Source organism: Halichoerus grypus, chromosome 8, assembly GCF_964656455.1.
Source record: "Halichoerus grypus chromosome 8, mHalGry1.hap1.1, whole genome shotgun sequence".
In the NCBI taxonomy this organism is placed as follows: Eukaryota; Metazoa; Chordata; class Mammalia; order Carnivora; family Phocidae; genus Halichoerus; species Halichoerus grypus.
Genome location: NC_135719.1, coordinates 54,938,523 through 54,952,670, shown reverse-complemented (window position 1 = coordinate 54,952,670; position 14,148 = coordinate 54,938,523). Strand labels below are relative to the sequence as shown.

General features: G+C 34.9%; 1 protein-coding gene across 3 annotated transcripts in view; it reads right to left on the bottom strand.

Moving 5' to 3' along the window:
* The window catches only part of ADAM10 (ADAM metallopeptidase domain 10), a 135,460-nt gene that overhangs the window by 54,882 nt on the left and 66,430 nt on the right, over window positions 1-14,148 (bottom strand). For all 3 annotated transcript variants that reach the window (XM_036107032.2, XM_078079275.1, XM_036107034.2), the window contains exon 5: window positions 6,168-6,268. In XM_036107032.2, the coding sequence (XP_035962925.1) occupies window positions 6,168-6,268 (101 nt within the window). The remainder of the gene's footprint in view (window positions 1-6,167; window positions 6,269-14,148) is intronic.

The following is a 14,148-nucleotide window of genomic DNA, read 5'->3' as shown; positions in this document are numbered from 1 at the left end:
CTCTACCTCTGAAACTAACAATACATTATATGTTAATTAATTGACTTTAAATCTAAAAAAAAATTTTTTTAACTACATTTCTTTTAGACAGATTTGGTCTTGCTTTAATCACTCTTACCATCTCAGCTTTTTAAATTAATGTGGGTAGTCCATTTACATTTAATGTAATCATCAGCATGGTTAGATTTAAACTTATTTTATTTATTTTCTATTTGTCCTATATGTTCCTTGTTCCTTTTTTTTTTCTCCTACCTTCTTTTGGATTAATTGAGTATTTTAAACTCCAGTTGATCCTTGAACAACCCAGGGATTAGGGATGCCAACCTCTCACACAGTTGAAAATCTGCATATAACTTTTGACTTCCCAAAAACTTAAATACTAATAGTCTGCTGTTGACTGGAAGCCTTACTGAAAAAAAATAACTAGTTAACATATATTTTGCATACAATATATATTATATACTTTATTCATATATAAAGTAAGCTAGTAAGAGAAAATACATTTATAGTGCTATAATTAATGTACTGTACAGTATTTACTGAAAAAAAATCCACATATAAGAGGACCTGTGCAGTTCAAATCCATGTTTTCAAGGGTCAACTGCACATTTGATTTCCTTTATTGACCTGTTAACTATATCTCCTTGATTTTCTTTCAGTGGTAACTCCAGGGCAGGGGACATCACTGTAAACATCTTCTTAAAAGGACGATAGTAAATACTTAGACTTTTGGGCCACACTGTCTCTGTTACAACTACTCAACTCTACCAATGTAGCGCAAAGGCAGCCACAGACATGCACCTGTGAATGACTGTGGTTGCATTCCAATAAAACTTTATTTACAAAAACAAGCAGCTGGTCCACGGGCTGTAGGTTGCTGAGCTCTGCACTAAGGTTTCCAATACCCAACTTTTTAATAGCAGAGTCTACCTGCCAAAATTATACGACTTCTTGTATAGTGTAAGAAACAACAATATATTGCTACTTTCCCTCCTCCTATCTTTCATGCCATTATCATAAATTTTGATTCTTCGTATATTATAGACACATTTTACATTAATATTTTAATTATCTCTTAAAGAAAATATTTAAATGATAAAAATGTCCTTTATATTCTACCTATGTATTTACTATCTTTTTAAAGATTTATTTATTTTTGAAAGAGAGAGAGGGCGTGCATGTGAAGGGGGGAAGTGGGGAAGACAGATGGAGAGAGAGTCACAAGCAGACTCCACACAGAGCATGGAGGCCAATGCAGGGCTCGATCCCACAACCCTGAGATCCCCACCTAAGCCAAAACCAAGAATCAAAGGCTTAACCGACTGCGCCACCCAGGCGCCCCTATGTATTTACTATTTTATGCTCTTCACTTCTTTGTATAAATCTACATTTCCATCTGGTATCCTTTTCTACCTGAAAAACATCCTTTAACATTCCTTGCAATGTAAATCTCCTAGAGGCAAATTCTCCCAGCTTTGTCTAAAAAAGATCTTTAATTTGCACTCATATTTTAATATTATCTTCACAGAATACAGAATCCTAGTTTGACAGTTTTTCTTTCAACACTTTAAAGATGTCATTCCATGTATGTCTTCAGTTTGCAATGTGTGATGGGGAGGCAACAGTTTTTCTTATTATTTGTTCCCTGTATGTAAACATGTTTACATATTCTTATATTTAGTATTCTTCCTTTCTGTGGCTGTTGTTGTTTTTTTTTAAAGGATTTTATTTTTAAGTAATCTCTACCCCCAATGTGGGAATTGAACTCAACCCTGAAATCAAGAGTCACATGCTCCACTGACTGAGCCAGCCAGGCACCCCTCTTATTTCTAGTGATTCCCAGTAATTTGATTTTAATGTGTCCTGGTATGATTTTGTGTTTATCCTGCCTTAGTTTCACTGAGCTTCTTAGGCTTTTTTTCATATCTTAAAATTCTGGAAATATTAATTTTTCAAATCTTTGTTCTACATTCCCTCCTCCTTGGACTCCCAATTATTTTCTCTCTGTGCTTAGATTTGGGTTATTTCTATTGTTTTATTGTCCTTTATTCATGTTTTCTTATGTTAGCTTCTGCAATAACTAATTTGCTCTTAAGTCCATCCATCAAATTTTTCAATTCAGAAAATGTACTTTTCACAGTTCTTTAAGTTACATTTGGTTCTTTATTATAATTTTTATTCTCTGTTTTCATGTTTTTCTGTAATTCTTTGAACATACTAATAATAGTTGCTTTAAAGTCCTTGTGTGCTAATGCCTGTAATTTCTGGTTCTGTTTCTATCTGGGTGTTTTCTTCTCCTGACTATAGATTACATTTTTCATCTTTTTGTCATCTAGTAATGTTTTTTGAATGTTAGACGTAATGAATGTTTACATTGTTAAGTATCTGCATTCTGTGTCCTCCTTTAACAAATATTATTGAGCTTTATTCTGACAGGGAACTAATTTACTTAAAAATCACTTTGATCTTTTTCAAGCTTGATTTTTCAGCTTAATAAAGGCAGGTTTGAAGTAGTCTTTAGATGAGGTCAACCCACTCCTACCATGGCTTGGGATCTCTACCAAGTGTAATTTCTTACAGTTGTTCAATTTATATACTTTCCAATAGTTTGTCCTTCCTGGTAATTGTCTAATACAACCCTCACCCTCTGCACACACAGGTTAGTTTACAGCTAAGACTCAGGGTAACCCCTGTCCAGATATCTGGAGCTTTTTCCTAGTGTAGTCCTCTCTTCTCGGGTACTCTGTCCTAAGACCAGATACCTAAGCCTTCCTAAACTTTGACCTGTCTTCAACTCAGCAGAATTGCTATGTACTTCTCACTCTTCTCAAGATCCCCTTCCCCTGTGCCATACCTAAAAATTTGCCTCCAGTCAAAAAAATCAGGGAAATCACAGAGAGACTTATTTCTACCCTCTCGGGGATCTCAGTCCTTCACTGCCTATTGTCCAATGTTTTGAAAATAATTGTTTCAAATATTTTGTTCAGTTCAGTCTTCATATATTTACAGGAGGTCTAGTTGGATTACCAGTTACTCCATCACAGCTAGAAGGAAAATCTCCACCTACTTTTTCCACTAAGCATTTCACATTTTTCATTTTAGACATTTAATACTTTAATATACCTGGAGTTTTGTTTTGTTTTAAATATAATATAAGATGGAGACCTAACTTCATTTTTTTCCAAATGGACATTTTTTTCTGGCTCCAATTATTCAATGATCTCTACTTTTCCTCACTGATTTGAGCTTCTACCTCTACTATATAACAAAGTTTCACACATGTATCGGTCTTCTTCTGAGCGCTCAATTTCATTCCTCTGGTCAACTTGTTCATCCTATGCTAATATCATACTCTCAATTATTATAATAAGTTTCAATATCTTCCAGGGTAAATCCCTCTTTCCTGCTCACCACCTTTAGGGTGGGCCCTACTTCTTCTTAGCCTTTACTTTTCTCTATAACATACTTTTCTCTATAACATTTTCAACCCACCATTATGCTGTGAATAACCGTGTTGTAATTTATATTGGAATTGCAGTGAACCTACAAATCAATATGGGGAAAATTGATGTTTTTATGGTATTAGGTATTATTTTCCACAACTATGGTATATCTCTCCATTTATTTAAAATCAATCTTCTTTAACTTTTCTTCTGAAGTTTTATAATTTTCCTTATACAGGCTTGTAATTCCTTGTTACACTGATTCTTCAAATCATGATATTCTTGATACTATTATTAATGATGTCCTCTTTTTCTGGTAGTCTGCTGATACAAAGAAATGCAACCTACTTTTGTATATGAATGTTATATCTAGCCACTGCTAAACTCTCTTATATTTAGTATTCTGTAGTCTTGTCCTCTTTATCCACATTACCAATACCTTAGTACAAGCCACTATTCTTTTTTTTTTTTTTAAGATTTTATTTATTTATTTGACAGAGAGAGAGAGAGACAGTGAGAGAGGGAATACAAGCAGGGGGAAGTGGGAGAGGGAGAAGCAGGCTTTCCACTGAGCAGGGAGCCTGATGTGGGGCTCGATCCCAAATGACCTGAGCCAAAGGCAGACACTTAACAACTGGGCCACCCAAGCACCCACAAGCCACTATTCTCAATTGAGTAACTGAAACACTTCAAATTAGTTTCCCAGTCTCTAGTTTTGTACCCTACCCTGGAATTAAAAATTCTTTACTGGTCTTGCTATCTCTCTGTTCCTCCTGTCTTCCTAGCTCTTCACAGTCAACCTAACTTCTGCTTATTCTTTTAATTTCTAATTATTGTCCTCAAATACTTCATAGGCTAGATTAACTACTACTCATTTGTGTACAGTACCACCCTATGCTTAATCCTCTTCTATCTCTTACCACTCTCAATTGTTTCTCTGTGTCACCAATTAAACTACAACTGACCCTTGAAGAAACCGTTCATGGGTCTAAACTGTGTGAGTCCACTAATATGCAATTTTTTCCATACATAAACTACCATACTGTAAGTGTATTTTCTCTTCCTTATAATTTTCTTAATAACATTTTTTTATCTAGCTTACTTTATTATAAGAATACAGTATATAATACATATAACATATAAAATACTTTAACTAACTGTTCATTAACTGTTCATAACAGTCTTACTGAATGGATACAATAAGGTATCCAATCAACAGGAGGCTATCAGTAGTTAAGTTTTTGGGAAGTTAAAAGTTATATGCAGATTTTCAACTGCACAAAGGTCAGCACCATGTTGTTCAAGGGTCAAGTGTTATTAATTTTTTGAGAACAAGCTTTCATGTTCATCTCCACATACTCCCAGAACCTACCAGTCTCTGACATATGGCAGAAGATTGACACATAATTATTCAACAAGTACAAGAATAAAATCTCACTTGTACTTGAAAGATGCACCTGAAATGGAATTATTTGTGCCATTCTGCAGATCAAGAAATACACATATCTGCATTTGTGACTCAAGAAACTCAAGCAACATTACTCCATCTTACTACTTTTAGAAAAGATGCCAAAATACATAATAAATGTTTTACCATAAAAATAAATTTTTAATTTTAAATCTGTGTTTTGAATTAACTATTTTTTTAAGATTTTATTTATTTTTTGACAGAGAGAGAGAGAGACAGCGAGAGAGGGAACACAAGTGGGGGGAGTGGGAGAGGGATAAGCAGGCTTCCCGCTGAGCAGGGAGCCCGATGTGGGACTTGATCCCAGGACCCTGAGATCACGACCCGAGCCAAAGGCAGACGCTTAACGACTGAGCCACCCAGGCGCCCTTTGAATTAACTATTTTTAAAAAGGTCAAAAAAAGGGTGCCTGGGTGGCTCAGTCGTTAAGCGTCTGCCTTCGGCTCAGGTCATGATCCCAGGGTCCTGGGATCAAGCCCCGCATCGGGCTCCTTGCTCAGCGGGGAGCCTGCTTCTCCCTCTCCCAGTTCCCCTGCTTGTGTTCCCTCTCTCACTGTCTCTCTCTCTCTGTCAAATAAATAAATAAAATCTTTAAAAAAAAAAATAAAAAATAAAAATAAAAAAAAAATAAAAAGGTCAAAAAAAGAGTAAAAAAACAATAGTCAAATGGTGAAAAAACTTAATATATCAAAAGCAGAGTTGGAGCCCCACACTGGACATAGAGATTACTTTAAAAATCAATTAATTAGACAAATAAACAAACGTGTGTAGTGTGTGTGTGTGTGTGTGTGTGTGTGTGTATCAAAAGCCTTGTGATTTTTATTATAGTGCCTAACCATCTCAGTTTGCTTAGGAACACATGATTTTTAGTGTTAAACTAGAGAAGTCCCAGGCAAACCAGGGGAATTTGGTCGCTCTAATTTTCATACTAATACAAATACTTACATTTATACAAAACACATGTTCAGACTAAATTTTTCATAACTTGACAACAAAACATGTAAGACAGAGTATATTTTGGACATGTAACTTAATGTTTTTTGAGTCACACGTTTTTTGAGTCACACATTCCAATCTCAGCACCATGTCTTTATTATAGGCAAGTTACCTAGCCTTTTGAACATTAAAAAATATAAATTATTTCCCCACAGTGGTATAAATCTTTCAGAAATTCTAGAATATACATTTTTAATGCAGAAACACATGCCCAGGCTCATTTCCATTTCTTAAATGCAAGCTAGTATTAAAATCCTTACCTGTGTTACTTCCTCTACACCAGTCATCTGGTACTTCCTCATCCTTTCAAATACTGAATGATCTGCACAGCCCCCCTGTGGACCATATTTATGGGGATAGTCTAAAACACAAAGAAGTAAGGTCATTACTATCATTTGTTTAGAGATTACTAATTATCTTATAAATGAAAAATTAACCGTCACAATTAACGAAAGCCATAGATGCTTACTGAGCATCCTCATTTTAAAAGCTGGCAGGTTTGCAAGTTCTCCCCCAATAAAACATCACTGGTCTCTAGATTTTTGTCATATAGATGATTTGTGAATTCTAAAAAAAGGACAATAATCATTCTTCATTCTAGGTTTAACTTTCCCAACCTTTCCTGCTTCGGATATATAAAGTATGTTAATACTGCAATTTACTTCATTTCGTCATTTATAACTTTCCCTCCAAACACATTAAATTTCCTATGCTGCAAATGTACAACCCAAGCTGAACTACAGTTAGACTAACATAATATTCTACATAGCTTGAATTCCTTCAATGAATACCAACTGGCTTCAAGGAAAAGTGACCCAAAAACATGCTTCATGGCACAGTAAAAGCAGAGTATGTCTGCTTTAAATTTCTTCAAAATGTAATTCAATTGAGTGCTTTATAAGCCAATAACTATTTTATCATCATTTGTTTTCCCTTTATAATTAAGCAGTGATTAATTTATCCATAACTGAATTGGTTCTATTTCTAGATAGCTGTTCCATTTTAGTTTAGTCATTTAAAAGCTTATTCCACTCTCTCAAATTTCATACTTCTCCCTTGCTAGGGTTCTTATTCATGAACATATTTTATAATATAATCAAGTTACCATAATTAAGAGAACTGTCAAGATAAAATACCAAGACATGGGTGAGAGGGGAAGCACTGCAAAATCCTTAAGTAGCTTAAGATATAGTAAAAGAATTATAATTAGAAACACTGCAGGTAGTTTCTTAAGAAAATCTAGAACCTAAAGTGGATACTAGTGACCTATTTCTTTGGAAATGCTAATTACATAGTACAACACAAATTTAATCTAGCAGTTAAGAGGGAAGGGTTATGGGACAACCTACATTTACTGATACTAACAGTTCTGACTTAAACTTTAGTTTTTTATCAGAGGTCAAGACTGCAAAAACTGTAAAATTCCAATCAATAAATGTGAAATGATACACTTAAAATGTTACCACATTATAACTCCACATGTATAAAGTGATTTAGGTAAGGATCATTAATGGGTACTAAAACCATAAGGTGAAAGATATGAGGTAACAAGATATTCAGAGTCTCTGAAAGTATCACTCCATAGATTATTTATTAATTATAAAGGACACCGGTACCTTCACACTAAAGATATAGTAATTCTCACTTCATTTACCAAGTAATCAAGCTAAGCACGACCAGTAGCAGAAAAATATGTGCCTCTGATGTGATGCAGTAAGGAATCCCCAGCTTTCCCTATACAATATTGACCAAATATGTTCACTGAATCTAATCATGAATAAACAATCAGACACAACAAAATGCAGAATATCCTATAAGTCACTGACCTAGACAAGTAAAAAATGGCAATGTCATTTAAAGAAAAAAAACAGAAAAAGTTGATAACTAAGGGTAGGGGAGCCTGGTAATTAAGACACTAAAAGAGACATAATAAACAAATGCAAAAAAGGCTTTCTTAGGACTACTGGAGAAATTTTATTACAGACTGGATAGTAAATGATATTACTGAACTAATTTTTTTAGGGGTGAAACACTACTATAGCTATTTATGAAAATGTACATATTCAGGGGCGCCTGGGTGGCTCAGTCATTGGGTGTCTGCCTTCGGCTCAGGTCGTGATCCTGTGGTCCTGGGATCGAGCCCCACATAGGGCTCCCTGCTCGACGGGAGGCCTGCCTCTTCCTCTCCCTCTCCCCCTGCTTGTGTTCCCTCTCTCGCTGTGTCTCTCTCTGTCAAATAAATAAATAAAATCTTTAAAAAAAGAAAATGTACATATTCTTAGGGAGTGTGTGCTTTAGCGGATGTGTTTAGCAATGAAGTTTCATGATGTCTACAACCTATTTTCAACTAGTTCCCCAAAAAGTGTTGGAGGGGTGCAAAAAAAATTTTTTTTTTAATGGCAGATCTGGGAGAAGGATATTATGTGTTTATTGCACAATTCTTTTAACTTTTTTTAAGTTTAAAATTTTTCAAAATAAAATTAGGACTAAAAGACTGCAATGTTAGTAGAACAAACGATTTCAAAGTGGCACTGAAGTGCCAAATGAGAAAAAACCTAATATGTATATTATTTTAGCATTTCAAAGGTTGACTTTGAGAAAGTAAAAACATAACACCATCCAACATGTATCTAGTAAGAATCTGCCACAAAGGCTGAAAAGTTTTCCAATGTAATATGCCCAGATTTTCAATTCTCACCTTCTAGAAGATTTGGGGTTATAATCACCACAATACCTTCCTCTGATAATATAATTTTAACCTGAAAATCTAGCTTGCCTGAACCACCAGGTGAAGAAGTTCCTTCATGCCAAGAACACTCATTTTAATAAACAAAGAAAAAATATACAGTCATATTCATAGGCAAGTTTATACACATACTTAAGTACCTTTTTTAGTTAACAGAATTTAGATCCCTTGGAACTTTGCTACTTATTTTAATTGTTATTATAAAGCCATGTTCATAGTTTGATATCATTTATACATCCATAATTTTGTACTATTTTATTTTACCCCCGTACTAGGATAGTCCAGACTCCAGTAATTAAGAATGTGGACTGATTCTCTGGCTTGTTTTCCCTTAACTCATGGCTAAGAAAATGGCTTATCTATTTAAGATAACAATGTATATGAGGAGGAATCCTTCTGCTGACCCTGGCAGCAACTAGGCAGGTAAGTAAAAAATACACTCAGAGTTACTGATACATAAAATATTTTGCCATATAAAAATGGATGAAACTAATTTATATATTTTCAAAAGTTTAGTTTCTGTTCCAATGTGATAAGCAACTAACTTACTATTCAATTAATATGTTATGTTCTTATTTTTCCACTAACAGGTCAGTTTATGGTGCCTTAATTTAGATTTGTTCATTAAGTCGGTATTTAAGATAATAAGAATCTATTTTACCACTTACCTTAGGCCAATTTAAGTTCAGTGAAATAAATGCATATTTACCATTTGATGAAATTCTTATAGTTGAATTAGACATCTCCCAATACACAAACAAAAAAGAGCTATTTTGACACCTGAGACTAATAGAACACTGTATGTTAACTATATGGGAATTAAAATTAAAACTTTAAAAAAAGAACTATTTCAAACTACAGTTCTGATTTTATCATGACATTTCTTAAAACCAACTTAATAACCCCCAAACTCAAACTGCTATCTCTCACACAGAGACATTAACACAGACACACAAGCGTGGACACCGATGACACCACTCCCAAATAAAAAACTATTTAACTTATTAGCCTTTTAAAGGACAAGCCCTGTGATTAAATCATTACAATCAATTTTCAGATGAACTTTCCCTAAACATCTACCATACCTGGTCTCCTCATCCCACACGCCTCACCATTACCAAAAAGAAAAGAAGAAAGAACAAAAGAAAGAATAATGGGGGCAGAGGGAATAATTTGTTTACCAAAATACATAAATGTCCCCAAAACCCTTCATATCAGTATATCGCTTAGCCAATAAAAAAAAGTTTTTAACTATTCAAAAATTTTATTTGAAAAAAATAATTTTTCTCTTGGCATAGTTGGGTAGGCATTGACCAACAGGTCCTCATTATCCTGCATACAAAGCTACACTGGATTTCCCAGCTCCCTTCCAAGTTAGGTGTGATATATAACCAAGTTCAAGTTGAAGGAACATGAGCAGTAGGGAAGTGCACGAGACAGGATCCTCCATGCTCTTTTCCCCTTCCAAATGGCTGGTGGGAGACAACCTGGGAACAGCATGAAATAAAGTACCCTGGATTCCTGAATTACTTATTGAAGAAAAGCTGCCTGATGAGGAATACTCACCTTAAATTGTTAGATAGTGAGAAATGAGCTTTTAGTGCATTTTGCCACTGAATTTGGGGGCTTTTTGGTACTGCAGTTAGCACTGCCTTAATAGATGGTGAAAATGTTCGTCAAAGAGAGAAAAACTCATTTTGTATCTGCTCTCCAATGGCATTTGGCAAATTTTTCCAATCACAGACAGTGCCAAAATAATCTTAGACTAGCATATCAGAAATTCTTTAGCAGTATTAGTATTTATTATCATTTTCTGAATGTTTTCATTTATAACTAGTTTTCACTCATCCCCAGATAGAACTTTTGCCAAAAAATGAGACATACAGTTAAGCTGAAGACTCATGGACACGATAATTCCACTTTTAGCTAAAGACAGAAACTCATAAACTCTATAACACCCAGGTAAAATACTTCACATGCTTAGAGAAATGTTATCACTGTTCGAACAGTTTAAGAAGATTTACTCAATGCAAGATTTTCAGTTTTAAAAAGTAAAAAGAGCTGTGAAGCTTGTTAGCAATGTGGTTATAAGTCCACCACATAACAAATATGTCAAAATAACATTTTTGCTTCAATACATAATTTAGTTCAATTATAATACTTCAATATATAAATCAGTTGATATCTTGATATTCTTCAAATTTGAGAAAAACAAGTATCATAATCTGACCATGACAGGAATTAGGATACACCTCCATTCAAAACATACTAATTGGGGCACCCGGGTGGCTCAGTTGGTTGGACATCTGACTTCGGCTCAGGTCGTGATCTTGGGGTCCTGGAATCGAGCTCTGAGTCCAGCTCCCTGCTCAGCAGAGTCTGCTATTCCCTCTCCTCCTGTCCCTCCCCCCGCTCATGCTCATTCTCTCTAATAAATAAATAAAATCTTTAAAAAAAAAAACATACTAAGAAATATATTTTGAATCTGTTTCTACACAGGCACAAAAGAGCTACTACAAAGTATTTCTGGAAGTGAGAATTTTATACTTCCAAACACTTGAACCAGTAAACATGCACAGCATTTAAATGAGTATCTTACTGAATTCAGGAACAAAACAAAAATACCCCTGTCTTAAACAACTGTAACATCATTCTCTGTAGTATGATGATAACGGAAGCCAAAGAAGAATATACGTGTCTGATTTATACATATTCAGCAGTCCTTATTATATAGTAATCCAATAAAATATAAATACTTTCCAGTTATTAGTAATACTAGACACACTGACACTGTTGTCATCAATATATTGGCATTGATACTGAGCATTTGAACATTAAGATTAGGGTACTCAAACACGTACTGCTCAATGGGTATCTCACCTACATTGTATAATATATAAAGCTAATATAGTTATAGACAAATAAACATATACAAGTATACACACACATATATTTGTTGACATTGTATATATAGCAGATATTAGAATGGATTTCTAGAAGTCAAACAAATACTAGTATAATAGCACACCACCTATAGGCTAACAGCAGCGGTTGAAAGGAAGCTAGCAGAAATTTAAGAACAGAACCACCACCTTGAAGGCCATCATTCCCCAGGGGGATAAAGCGGCCTAAAATAAGATTGCTCTGCCCCATCGCACCTCCAATAAGTTGCATTTGGCTGGAACCAAGAGAATACTGACATTTCAGAAAACCACCTCCTCTGGTCCATCATCAGAGGTCAAGAGACTCCTGCTGTATTGCTCAACTTCATCAGGAGAACTCCAGCAAGAATCAAGGGGGGAACCCAAGAACTCTTCCTATTGCTGGGAAAACATTCCCCCGCCCCTCACGTCACTAAACACTCATAACCATTTACCACTTTCTGCCTTAGGACCATCAAGACTATTCTCATTGTGACTTAGCTTTTTGTAGTCATGCAACTACTCTAACTCATTACAGGCATTTGCTGCCTCCAGGTCACTTCTTCCCTTTATTTCCTTATTTTTAGCTCCTATCTCTCTGACATCACCCCAATATAATTCTTAGTGATTCCAACAATAATATCGATGATTCACCCCAATATAATTCTTAGTGATTCCAACAATAATATCGATGATTCTTCCAGTACACTTACACCACCTTTTCTCCAATGATCTTCTCCTACATCAAGTTCTCACTTAATAGTCATTCTTTTGAACCTGCCATTACTAACAACTGAAACCCATTAATAATCTCAACTTGCACATCCTACTTTCTTTCCACCAATTATCTTTTCTGAAAATTCCCTCCAACAATCCTGCAACACCAAGACCTTTCAATCTACCGATGTTACCACCTTGTTCACTATCTATCATTGGATATTCTCTTCCTTCTGTTTATTCAGCTTAAATCCAGTAGTCAATTATTATCATAATTACTTCACTGTATTGCTTAAAACTTCCTTGCCCCCCAATCCCACCTCTCACCCAAATCCTCTTTAAAATGAACCTTCCACCTGCACCCCTGCAACTGAATGGGCCCAGAGAAAACCAGTAACTATGACTATTGTCACTCAAAAATAATCACCTGTAACCTCTAGCATTCCTTTATGCTACCTGGCAATGGCACTGTATGTGCAGAGTCCGCTCTCGATCCAATCTGCCCAGTTAACTACAGGCACTCCTTGCTTTGCCACAATAGAGGCAGCAGTACAAGTGACCATGCCAGCTGAAACTGTGCAAAGTGATCTTAATATCAATGGGGAAAATTACAATTGTTCCCAACCTTTAAAAATGTTAAATACAGAAAATACTAATACCCTCTTATTAAATATACTAAAACTCTAATTATTACTTATAAATGTATAGGGGAATGAAAAATAATAAAACTATTATTTACTACACCATGCTTTAAAATTTTAGAAAAATTAGAATATCTAAAAAGAAAAATGTAGTGTTTTATCTCTTTATAAATTATATTTTATATATCATAAACTAGAGACATTCTTTTTGACAGTTTAATATTTAAGATAAAAAAGACATTTCCAAACCAACAAAACAGTATTTATATATGCTTCAAATTCTGTTAGCACAAAACTGTCCCAACAGAAAAAAAAAGGAATCAAGTATAAAATTTTTCCTATATACTTTCAAAACTTCTAAAAGACCCTATTTACCCTGATCAACACATTAACGATGAAAATGGACAATGACATTTTCCCTCTAAAATTACCGACAATATAATCCCCATTTCTAGAAAAAGCCTTTGTTCAACTAATGAATAAGCCCTCATTGTGATGCTAAATCATAGGATGCACTGTAGTTCCCCTGAAAAGGCCAAACAGCATATTCTTTCACAAAGAATGAATCATTGGTGTAGAATATTCAGCCTATTTAAAACAGAGATTGGCTTTAAATCTATTGCCTTTCTTCCAGTTCTTTTGCATGCCAACCTCTTGCTTTTGTTTTGCTGTAGGAAGGGGCAAGTATAAATAATACATATATTGTGATACCACCTCAAGCAGGAAATAGTTCTAGTTAACTCTCAATCATCCAGTCCAGGAAGAAGGAAATATTTACCATTCATATTCTCTGTCCAACGTAGAACTGGTGCATAAAACCCCCACTTCTCACTACATACGAACTAGTATAGACCTCGCATCCCCTTGCATCCTCACTATTCCCAGTAAGGCTTCCCCCACCTCTCTGTGACTGGCAGGTTAGAAATCTGACTGCAAAATCCAAGGCCTTGGCTATGAGATGTCAAAATTTGGTGTAATCTCTCCAATAACATGCTATGAATCACCAAATCCAATGAAATAATCTAATTTTTATTATCTTAACCGAATTTAAATAGACTGACTTCACAGACAATGAACAAAAAGTTGTTAATATCTAGAGGGTAGGTGGGTAGGGTCCTTGCCCACAAAAATGCTGTTTATTCCCCCAAAGTTGTCAAAAATCAACAAGGATTCACTGAAGAAGAGTAAAAGGAAAAGGTGGGTTTTTTGCTTTTTT